A 12986-nucleotide genomic window follows, 5' to 3' on the forward strand; every position below is an offset into this window, starting at 1 on the left:
AATCTCGCCGAGTCGACCCGAGTGCCACTCGGCGAGCACAAACCGTGTTGTTGCAAGCGATGTACCTATCCACTCTCTCGCCGAGGCGAGGCGTTCAGTTGTGACGTGTACACGATGGAAGCTACCGAAATTGCAGCTGCATCAGCTCTGTGTGCTCTTAGTTATTACAACTATTGGTAACTTATCACACCAAAAAAGTCGGAAGCCTCGGAAAAAAAAGATGGTGAATGAAGCTATACACAAAAATCGGATGAGATGAATTTGCTGATATTACATTATTTCTCATTTAGTATAATCCTAGATCATATATGTAACAGATATGTCGGGCTTATAGGCTTTGAGGTTAACAACTTTTGTCAGGTTTACTACGCTGCCATCTAGTTGTTACGTAAGGAATCACGTCATAATATCCATTTGAATTGCATTAGTGACTGTGCTGCCATCTCGTGTTCGTTTATGGTGGATGGGTGGCGATCCTGGCGGTTGTTCTTTTCAAAGTGCTGCCGATTTTAACGTAGCGAGGAGTTATCTGTTACATATATGATCTAGGGTATAATGTAGCTTGTCTATGAACATTTCCAACATGGCAACGATTTTATTATTACACAATATATCGACTCTAATGTTATCACAATATCTTAATAGGAGTTTATAAATGATTAATAAAAATATGACTAGGCCTATTCATTTGTTTGCCAAGTTAATTAAAGCCATTTAAAACTAAATATTAATTTCTATTGCAGAGACATGATAGAAAATATCTTTAACGAGGAATTTTTGTGAACCATCAGGAGAATTTGATAACTTCTGTATTGCCAATTATTTCGAAGAAAGACACAACTGAGAAAAGCGATACCAGACAAATTGCGGCTCGCCATATTGGCAACTAGAATAACTGAAATATATTGAACAGACAGTCGCTGAAATTTGATTAGTGGTGGTCCTCCAGCTTGGGGTTTGGACGAAGGACTAACAACCCATTACCGTAAAAAAGAGCTTGTTACAAAACCTCAATATAAAATTTATCTTTTGAAAAAGTGGAAAAATTCAAGTACATTGGAGCAACAGTAACAAATATAAGTGACACTCGAGGGGAAATTAAACGCAGAATAAATATGGGAAATTCCTGTTATTATTCGGTTGAGAAACTTTTGTCATCCAGTTTGCTCCCGAAAATGCTGAAAGTTAGATTAAAAAAAAAACAGTTACTATATTACCGATTGTTCTATATGGTTGTGAAACTTGAACTCTCACTTTGAGAAACAGAGGTTAAGGGTCTTCGAGAATAAGGTGCTTAGTAAAATATTTGGGACTAAGAGGGATGAAGTTACAGGAGGATGAAGAAAGTTAAACAACACAGAATTGCACGCATTGTATTCTTCACCTAACATAATTAGGAATACTAAATCCAGACGTTTGAGATGGGCAGGACATTTAGCAAGTATGGATGAATCCATATAGCACATATAGAGTGTTAGTTGGAAGACCTGAGGGGAAAAGATCTTTGGGGAGGCCAATGTGTAGATGGGAGGATAATATTAAAATGGATTTGACGGAGATGGGATATTATGCTAGGGACTGGATTAATTTTGCTCAGGATAGGGACCGATGGCGGGCTTATGTGAGGGCGGCAATGAACTTCCGGATTCCCTAAAAGTCATTTGTAAGTAAGTAATTAAGTGAGTACAAGAGTCTACACCAATGGTATTCACTAGAAATTAAAGGAGAGCCGAAAGTGGAAAATAGGAACTTGCCGAGAGCCACAATGCATTTTACAGTATTGAAGCTTAACAAAATGCGCGGATTTTTAATTATATAATTTGGTCTATTAGTATTATTGCTATTATTATCATCAGCATCATCGTGATCATTATCTAATATGTATACTGTATATTACTGGTATTTTGAAGTTAAAGGGCGGACTCTGCTATCCTTATGCAACTCATACGATACGAGCAGGTTGATTTGATGTTTTATTTCACCTGTAATGTGTTTTGAATGAGTTTCGAAATTTAGAATATAAAGTGTCACATACAGCTAGAAAACACTCCTTAACAATCACCGAATCTATAAATAGCTTAATGTTTGCTACGTTGCACGATCCTTTTGTTGTCAATTGATTTTTATGTACAGGGAATACATTACTTTCTGTACAGATATTACGGAATTTTTAACATTTTCAGTTTCTCTATTTTTGATTGAGAATCTTTTGAGTACCTATTACAAAAATTTGAATGCACGCTATGTCTATTAAGATAAAAACATTTATAACCCAGTATTATATCAAGACATAATAAGACATGAGACATGCCACTGCTGTACCTTTTAAAAATGAAAACAAATACGCGTCGTTGTTGAACACCTTCACTGGCAGTAAGGATGCAGGGTAACCAAAGTTTTCTCCAGTTGCATATTATTACAGAAATTAAAAAGAAAAGTTAAAAAATAGTAATAGCAGGCCTAATATTAGTTCAATAGTAGCAATAAATCACATTAAGAGTCGCATGCGACCCGCGGGCCGCGTAGTGAGAACCACTGGTCTACACTTTTTGTTATTGTATCTTGGGACGTGGTGACGCTCGGGTTCCTTTGACTCGGACACCAAAAACCGACACGGAGCGGAGCGCAGGCGAGTGTGAGTCTTGGCGAGCGCGAGTCTAGGCGAGACAAGGCGAGGCGAGCGCACCATCCACACTCTCGTGCTCGCCTTGGCTCGCCTAGACTCGGCGAGAGTGTGGAGCTAGCATTAGGTGTTGGGACTCATGAGTGGTATTTTTTTATTCCTTAATTTAATATATTTTTATTTCTAATTTTTGCTGTAGTTCCAGATTGCGATTTTAACTCTTAACATTCCTATCCATTTCAAAAAAATCGCTGGGTGTATCCATTAGAAGTAGTATGTTTATGTTTTAATTGTCGGAATCAGTAATGGGCAAACTTTCATAAGAGAGGGTCAAAAGAAAGAAGAAATGTACATGAGGCCAGCAAATTTTATCAAAAAGATTCAATGATATAATTTACAAAATGTTTGTAATATTAGTGGCCAGTTTGTCCAAGTGATGTTTAATTTTGCTTAACGAATGTTAAATTAACAGTCTGTTAATTTTAACACTTTGTTAATGTATTTTCCATTTGTTCAACATAATTTTGTTTAAGATACCCAACACTTAACTATAACGTCTGTTAGCACTATTTTAACTACTCAACAGCAGTTGGTAATGATTCTACACATGTAAGGCAATTTTTGATTGGCTAAAATTAATCTTTAAATTCTATATTATAGAGTGAGTCATGAAACTTGCATAAAATGACAACCTGTTATAGTAGGCCACGTTCCATAAACAAACAGTTGACAAATGAAAGTTGTAGGTGACGTGCTGAATAATAATTACAAAGTAAGGTTATATTTCCTCATTGCTATTATAGATACGAAATACGAAAGAAATAAAATAGCACTGATGTATTTAAACAGTCCAAAGTATTTTTTAAATGTTATATTACCAGTCATATGCTAAACATTCCCTAAAGAGAGACACAAAATATTAATTTCGCAACTTCTGTTGGAACAGCTGTGAAGACATTGGCCATATTTAACTATTAAATAAGCTAACTGCCCGAAATCCTACATTTAAAATTAACAATCTGTTAAACCAAACTGGTGTTGAAAACATACAATTTTATTAATTAACAAACTGTTTAGAGTTTAACAGTCGTTAAATTTTCTAACAATACTTGGAAAAACCGGCCATAAGGCTCATTTGCCTATTGTTACTTATTCAGTGTATATGAAGCAGTGAGTGATTAGTGGAACTGTGAATATGCTTCTAAAAGCTTTTCATAGTCTGGTTGCATCTGGGACAAGGTGACTTAGAAGTGACGCTAAATGTCCATCTGTCATTCTGTTTCTAACACTATACTTTTTTTGATAATTCGAAATATGGTGATAATCTTCTGGACCTAGATACCAAATGTGGGAAGTATGATTTCCGTAAGGCCCTGGTAGAAGTCATCTTTGTCTCTATTCTCGGTGCAAATTAATTTCTTTCACTTATCACACTCCAGGAGCCTATTTCACAAAGGTATGTGGACTAGGCCCTAGGCTGCATTTAAAATGTCACAGTGATGTATAGCTTCAGCACTTTGTCATGATTGTCATGTTGAGGAGACAGTTTGGTGAACGATAATCATATAAATTATTTTACCAAATGTTTAGTAGTTTTGCAGCACTCATTGAAACTACATATTAGTGTTTTTCGTAACAGTTTAGTTTGTGTATGTATTTATTGAATAAGTCTTTGAAGAAAATGACTTTGTTGGTACATAAACTTTAAAGATTAATTACTATATACTTATTCATTTCTGTAATGTTTCCAGCTACATTGCGATCAGGTTATATGCTGAAGGACACATCAGATTTTGCAGAAACTGTTGAACTTATGATGAGAAAAACATTAGGCATTCCTCTGGAAGAACATGTAAGTTAAAGTTAACATTTTAAACTATTAGCAAAACTCTCGAGTCTTAGGTTGTATGACTTTAGAAATTAAATTGGCAGGAAATATATTTAATGGTTGAAGTGTGCTTATTAAAAAAAAATACAATGCGTTTTTATGGGGGACTGAAGTAAAAAATGCATAAGTGAGAAAATCATATAACTGAAATGACATTAAAATATTCGTAACATCTGAATAGCATTTGATGTCTCTATGGAGAAGATAAGTTAATGTAGTAAAATTTTCACAAGAGAAATTTATAACTAAACAGCCATCTTTGAGTCTATAATACAATACTCGAATTTATTCTTGGAGAATGTAAGATTACTTGTAGGAAATCTTAACCGCTTAGAACCAAAGTTGGCTGATATATTACATTTCAAACTCCAATCCAGAAAACGTTACAAAATCAATTTAACCTCGTTCTTCGTCTGTAATCTTCATTTAATAACATGTGATTATTTTACAAAAAATGTTCGTTATTTTAGATTGCTTGTCCTCAAATAGTGAGAACTGCTTCATAATTTGTATTACAAAATGTTTCACTGTTTCTAAAGCAGTAACAGCGCCATTGAAGGACACAAGATTGTTAGAGGCAAACATGGGCAGCTTCGAATTTCCACGAATTTCATAGTGGGCTGCATCTTAACAATGAACACATACTGTACTTTCCATTCTTATATTTTCATGACAAACCTAATTTCGAGCAAAATTTATTTAGAATGTGTATAAGATGTTTCGTTTCTCCTGGAGTTTAAGATATGATCATACAAGTGAAAAATGCAGAACATATAATCATACTAAATTAACATGGAAAGTGTAGTGATTTTACTAATAAAAACTCTTACAGATGTTTAATTGTCTTATATTTACACAACAAATAGCTTGTTTATAAGTCGAGTGTAAATTCCTTACTAATAATCACTATATATTTCGTGTATAACAGTACAACTGTTACACAGCTACATCATAGTTTCGTTATTACTTCATTATGAAAGGTAGTATAATATTTGAGGTTCTCTATTGCATCCGATAGTGCATATTAGTGAGCTGTGCTAAGTATCGATAATATAATTGGGCCTTATCGATTACCATGCTATATTTTGATCAAAGAGTTGCTGTAGCAGCAATATTATTTTAATTACTCTAAGCTTTTTGGTTTGTCCTTCTGTGGTTACAAGGCAACCATCATCATAAAATGACAATCGATACAAACAGCTGTTAGATGGGCGGCCATTTTTTGCTCTATATACAACGCTTAAACAAGGAGTTTTGTGTATATAACTAGTGCAAAGCAATTCCCATGTATATTTACGGGCTGTTTATAAATCCATTCCTTATTCATAGTTTATTAGTAATGTTTTCTGTCCCAACTCCGCACAAGTCTCTTATAAAAACTATACACGGTTTAAATTACATAAGTTAGGTCATATGCAACAGTGTTCATGAGTAAGATAGTTGTTTTTTAATAAAAGTAATATAATACAGTTATATGAACACTTTTTAATGATTGAATAAAATTAATAAAATCGGTTAAAAACCATACATGTTTCGGAGGAATGCTCCTCCATCTTCAGTGGTAGTACCATGACGCTGGTACAGTTGTTCGACCACGTAACGTAGCTTAAGGAAGACACAACTATACACAGTTTATTAGTAAGACCTTAGGAGATTTGCTGAGACTTAAGATAAGAATAAATTTAAGCTAAATGAAAGAAGTTTTACTGCATATTATTTTCATTGATTTTATTTTGAAACCTCTTTTACTGAGTTTCTGTTAAATTTATTATAGCCGGAAGAAGAGGAGGTTGAGGAAGAAGACGAGAAGCCAGATGAAAATGAAGTTGATGCAGAAAAGGACGAGGAAGATGATGATGATGATGATGCGGCACATATAGAATTGTAAGATAGTTTTGTTGATAGACATTGAGTGACATTGGAAGTGTTGCAATGCGGTGTTGTAAAAATCAAGACACTTGTATTATTGTGATACAACTATAATACTGAAAATCTGTGGATTTAAACAGAATTAAACATTCAGTGCATTTTGTACCTGCACAGACTGAGATGAATTAGTGAAATTTCAACAGTTGAAATTGTGTGTATACTTGGGGAGTTTGTTGCCTCAACATTGAAGCAATTGCATATCCTTTACTGGAGCATTCAGTGAAATGTATGGGATTGTATCCATAATTATGTTTCATATAGTACTGCCATACCACTTGCTTGATTTGGCTTCGAAAATTTAAAGCTTTATTATGGATTATAATTTTTTTCGGGTAATTGTAAATACTATAAATTCACCAGTCCATACTTGAATAGATTTAGTTTGAGAAACATGTATATTTTAATACGACAGTTTGACATGATCGTTCCCATATTGGATTCTAGAAGCTGGTGGCTTAGCTGAAAGCAAAAAATCATCATTCTGCATTTCATTGCCCATAAAAACATTGTTCTTGCGGCAGACATTTTTCTTGGTGTTTAAAAACATACAAATTCTATTCTTGTAGTGCAGAAATGGCCACTTCGATCTCTCTTTCATTGAAACCCATTGTTTTCCATTCCTTCATGAATAATCATAATTTCCCAGTTTCTTTATTGTGTATGGTGTATGTATAAAAGTTATTTATTGTGGTTGATAGCCACATTCATACGACATTACAGAAACTTATCACATAGCAATCATTACTTAACCCTCTTAATTTCAAGATATTTAAGGTCGGAATTTAGACATTTTGTGCAAATATTCATTCATTCATACTTTTCTTTTTCGAATTTTTGTGTAGGTTAGGAGAGTGGATTTGAGTAACTAAGCCCTCTGGACTTCACTGAAATTATCACAAGAATTGAAATATCAGTTTCATCAGGGTTTTTGATGTGATCAGAGATCAGGAAATTCCAATTAGCCTTTACTCCCATGTGCAAATATGTATTTAATGAATACATTGAAATAAATTAAAATGTTCTATAGTATAACTGAAAAACATAATATGCCCTTGTGTCAGTATAAGCAGTATAATAAATTATTCTTCAAATAAGAAGTCTGTCAGTTAAGTTTCTGTAAGAATTGTAGCTTTATTATAAAGAATTTTATAAATAAAAAGGGTATAAAATTGTAGAACATAAACTAAGAACAAAAATAATATAGTTAATAATAATAATAATTCAGGGGCCATTGCATTACTCATAACTTAGAAATAACTTCCTCTTGAAGTTGGAACAGGTCACAAGGCATAAACCTGAATGATGAAATTAATAATAATAAAGTAATTATATTTTTATGTTACAAATTTAGATCAATTCAAGCATCAGTAACATTGTTTCAGGCATCATTACTTTCTGCCTTCTATGTGATACATAGTTAGATTGATTAATCTTTAATGTCAGTCTGGTGGTTTAGTAACTGTTCTTATTGAAAATCATTGCTTGTTCGAGTTTATATTATATTTTAGATTCTTGAGTTATCTAGGATTACTGGAACATTGTTAAACTTCCTTCTAAGAATTTCCTGCAGGATTGTGAGGCCAGTTTACATTGAAAATAAAATTCGTCTTAAACCTACAGTACAAGTTTTAAATATATTAGTCACATATAAAGAAGAAATCAATAATAACCTCGTGATATTAACTTATTTATTACCAAATTTTTTTACTGAACGATTGTGGTTTGCACAAGCTTTGGAATAGTAGTAAATCATTTAAATCAATATGTTGCGATAATATTCTTAATTCTGTCCACTGCTGAAAGTGGCTGTTTAAGACTGCTATTGTGTGCTGAATGTCACTATGAGATGGTCGTTTATAGATTGAACTAAACTGAATAAGCTGTGGGATAACATTGACGTGTTGCAAACCACTGAAGAATTTAAAATGTTAAGTAAATGTTTATTCCACTCTCCCTCAAACTGCTTCTATTGTTAATGAATTTTACTAAATCCATTAATATACAATATGTAATTGATAATAACGAACTAAGCAGCCCTATATAGTTCAAAATATTTCAGTGCCATTCATGAAAACTGGTTGCAGGCTGTACGAAAACTCAATATCATATTTTCAAAAACAACTACTGTGGAAGGATTTTTTAGTGGGTTTTAATATTTACGCTTATCCTTATTAGTAACCTATTATTGGGTAAATATACATATCTGGCTCGAAGTAAGTAACTTAATTGTAGACTATGATAGTTGATGTTTGAAATTAAGAGGGTTAACTTTTATGGACAAGAAGGATACATATTTCAATGAAGTACAAATTAATTGATATACACTGACTGAGAAAAAATAAACGCACCACTGTGTGGAATATCTGTACAATCAATACTGACTTCATTCAAATATTTTCCTACTATTAGTCTGTTGAAAGCTGTATTTTCTTCTCTGTCTTTGAGGGATTTCCCATGTCGAAGGGTGATTTATGACCCTCTTACCATCCAGTATGCATTCCAAGCTACTGCACTTCTGAAGCTAACGAATTTTTTCCTAACTGTGGACATATCCACGGATATTGTCTGATGAAATTGCAAATGTTTAGGTTTATCAATTTGTTTAGAACTTAATTCTATCATATAACATGCTCTTAAGTTCAAAGAACCTGCGAGAGCAATTTTTTTAATGAACGTAAAGTATACCTGCCCTTTTCGTTGGGTGCCCGATGTCAGTATTTTTACAGTCCAGATAATCTAAGGCTGTCCACTTAGGAGCTCCTCAGGAGGAATGAAATAGGTTGATGATTCAAGTTACTAATGGTAACTTATCACTAGCAACTCAGTTCTGCATGCTGGCTACTCTGAAGTGACAGAAATGGCAATTTCGTGCTTTCGAGTATAGAAGGTGAAGATTTTTCGTTCTAAAGTGATGATGTGGAGTACAAAGTCTAGTGATGAGCAATTGTAATTATTTTTATTGTTAGTAAATTTCATTTCAGTGATTTAAAATGCTGCATACCCGTCATTTGGACTTCTTTCTTCATTTCACATCATACTTTTCCCATTAAATGTTTCCTTGAATACCCTAGCCGCTTGTATAGTTATAAAGAATGGAATGTTTTTTCACTTCCCTCACAAATTTGTTACGGACTGTGATCTTGGTGATAGGGATTGGAATAGCTAGGTAACGCAGAAGTCAAATTACCAGAAACTGGTCAGTAATGCATAGTGGATTACCAATGAGTAGCGTCATGAGCAGAATTCCAATGAGTCACATTGGAAGTGACTCGCAAGCTGTTTGAATTCAAGTCGCCAACTAGTATAACTTCAGAATATCTCCATGTGTAGACTGCCATAAGGTGCAAAGAACTTAACACTTTCTCCTAAAGATCTGGAAAAGACATCAGAATAAAGATACAATAATGGATTCCTTTCTGATGTAATAATGGACAGCGCACTTTCACTTTGCCCATCAACAGGGACACAGGAGCACTGGTAGAGGAAGCGCAAAGAAAGCTTGCCCATTTGACTGAGGCACAGAGAACGATATTCGGTCCTCGTGCCGTCATGCTCGTTACAGGGCTGCCATGAATCACCTAATGTTGATTACAGGGCGCATTCGAAAGCGCGGTCTTGAGCTGTTCGTATCGTGAAATGTATTGTGCAGAGCGGGTAGAAGCCAGCGCGTGCGTTACATATTCTGCGTTTTATCCCTGATATCAGGATTTTTATAGAGTTCAAAGTGTGTTTGTTAAATAACAGAGTTCTGTATAACATTCTATGTACTTAACAATGCCCCCCGTTGGCTCTATATTAGGAAGTGCTAATGAAACATTAAACAGTCAAACTAGGGAATTATTTATAACTTTTATAAATGTATGAAAAACGAAACAGGCTCCACTCGTAACGTGTTATTAGTATTTTATTACAATATCAAATATCAATTATTACACAATCACATATTTCTTATAACATCTTTGTAATTTCATTCAGTGAATTTATATGTAAAAGAATTCGTGCTTCTGTATTTTCAACAATGTTATGTTATTAGTTACTCCGCAACTAGGTTTAGGTTCCGTTACATGCGCTGTGATAAATCTCACTTGAAACATCAAGCCTGCAGACGACTGAGAACTGTCGACAGTTTGCCAATCGAATCGAAGTGAGGTCGAGTGCACCCGAACGTTTCCGGAAGTTTGCGCAGCTTTCCGTGGCAAGCTCTTCTTGCGTTTACTCTACCAGAAACTGATCAGTAATGCATAGTGGATTACCAATGAGTAGCATCATGAGCAGAATTCCATTGCATCACATTGGAAGTGACTCGCAAGCTGTTTGAATTCAAGTCACCAACTAGTACCTTCAGAATATCTCCATGTCTAGACTGCCATAAGGTGCAAAGAACTTAACACTTTCTCCAAAAGGTCTGGAAAAGACATCAGAATAAAGATACAATAATGGATTCATGCAAATCTAGTCTTTCAGGTAAGGCTCCCTGGATTCCTTTCTGATGTAACAATGGACAGCGCACTTTCACTTTGCCCATCAACAGGGACACAGGAGCATTGGTAGATTGTTATTAACTGACGAGTTAAGATTGTCTGATATCACTACATGGTAAAGAAACAATAGGTTATGGATGCAGATATTACCCTTGATTTATACAGTACCAGTGTTCTTTCTTCGGACATGTTGAAGAGCAAAGGTGTGTGTGTTACGCATTAACATCTTTTTTTTTAATTTATTTATAAGCCTAGACAGTAATTGAAATTCCACCAGACAACAATGGATATGTCCAGCATAAAAATGAAATCACTGCAGGCCATAAACCTCATTGTTGGAAGAATGTTTATTGCACACAGCTGTCTGTAATTCATATTACATAGTAGTAGAGGTCATAAACCACCTTCTGACAGGGAAAAATTACCTCAGAAGGGAGAAGAAAAACAGCTTAACAGAAAAATATATCTAACAATGGGAAAATGTATTTTATGTTTCACATAATGTTGCGGTTTTTTCTGTCTGTCAGTGCAATTTGCAAAAACGAAAAGATTTTCTATGGAGTTGTCTGTTATTAAGATAAGCTGAAGTCTGATGTATAATCAATTTGTTCTTAAGCATCGAGGAGGGTATAAAAGCAAAAATCTTTCAGATTATTAAGTATTTAAAAAATGGCATACTTCATTTGTTAATTCTGTGGTTGTAGAATTATGAAAAGGGCTTAACAAACAATGAATTGTTTCAAATAGTGATTACCAATACAGTTTTAAAAATTTATTTATACCGGTCTTTAAGTTTAAATGAAATTAAAAGCTTCTATTTTATTTAATACACCCTTTCATTTCTTAGTATTGAAAAACATGACCATTTTTTTGAAAAATTGCATTTATGAGAATGAAGTTGTACAAGAATGCTCTAGAATTGTTAATTGCCAAATGCTGTTAACGAATTAAAAGTCTTCTTTACGCATTTTTTTCTTCCCAGGATAATTATATATTTCTGTGTTCTTTGAAACAAATGTAATGGAATACATGTATTGCAATTGGAGTTTGAATGGTGAAAGTATGTTTGACGGTGCATAAGTTGTCTAAATTAAGAAGTGTGAATCAGTTTCTTAGTTACTTTGTGAAAGTTGTTTTGATTGCCATTTAAAAGTGAATAAACTTTTTTTTTTCCAATTAAAAATGTTATTTTTATATAGTCTTTTCGTGTGTGTATTATCCCTATATTTATATTGCTTCAGTTATTAATACTATAAAAATAGTATATTATGAAGTAAGTTTATAAGATTACACTTTATTGCAGGAGTCATTGTTTAGGAAACAAGTTAAATAAATTTCCTAATTTTTATGAATGCAATAACATAAACGTGTTTCATACATTATTTTCTTGTATGACAGCATTATAAAACAATAATTAATAAAGAAATCACATCTCAAATTTGTAACGACAAGTAGTTTGATATCATGAGCTATGAAGAAAGAAAGAGGTTGCAATGGAAACCATATGTATTAAAATTTCGCGTGATATTAACTGATATGGCAAAAGTTATGCCATCATAATAGAAGTCATGACCTTTTAGTTGGCATGATACTTTACGGCACTTGTGCAATAATGTGGCTTATTAACTAACCCTAAAGACTGCTTATAATGCTGGAGTATAAACAAAGAGTTAAATATATTTGCACAGTAACAGTCAGTGGCGACATGTGAAGTTATCGTGGAAGGTTTAGTTACGCAAAATAGAAATTTCAAATAAAAATGAGGCCACAGACAGCTCAGATGATAATGCATTTGCCTATTGATCTGAAATGTTCGGGCATGAGTTACTCTATTGCTTGGGATGATTACCTGATTTTTTTCCGAGGTTTTCCTCAACTGTAAGATGAATATCAGGTAATTCCATGGCGAATCCTTAGACTCGTCTTGTCTAATATTTTGCTATCACCAATTCTATCGATGCTAGATCACTTCACAGTTATTGTAGCATTGTTAAATAACAATAAAAAACAAAGAAACTTCATTATTATTCTATCTCAAAAACCAAGTTCACACCTGTGGAGTAAT

General features: G+C 33.8%; 1 protein-coding gene across 1 annotated transcript in view; it reads left to right on the plus strand.

The window, feature by feature from the left end:
• Nucleotides 1-12115, plus strand: part of Gp93 (heat shock protein 90 Gp93) — a 35130-nt gene extending 23015 nt beyond the window's left edge. The window contains exons 14-15 of the mRNA XM_069818904.1: nt 4375-4475; nt 6286-12115. Coding sequence (XP_069675005.1) covers nt 4375-4475; nt 6286-6399 — 215 coding nt within the window. The 3' untranslated portion in view covers nt 6400-12115. The remainder of the gene's footprint in view (nt 1-4374; nt 4476-6285) is intronic.
• Nucleotides 12116-12986: the final 871 nt, after the last annotated feature.

This window comes from Periplaneta americana, chromosome 2, assembly GCF_040183065.1.
Source record: "Periplaneta americana isolate PAMFEO1 chromosome 2, P.americana_PAMFEO1_priV1, whole genome shotgun sequence".
NCBI lineage: Eukaryota > Metazoa > Arthropoda > Insecta > Blattodea > Blattidae > Periplaneta > Periplaneta americana.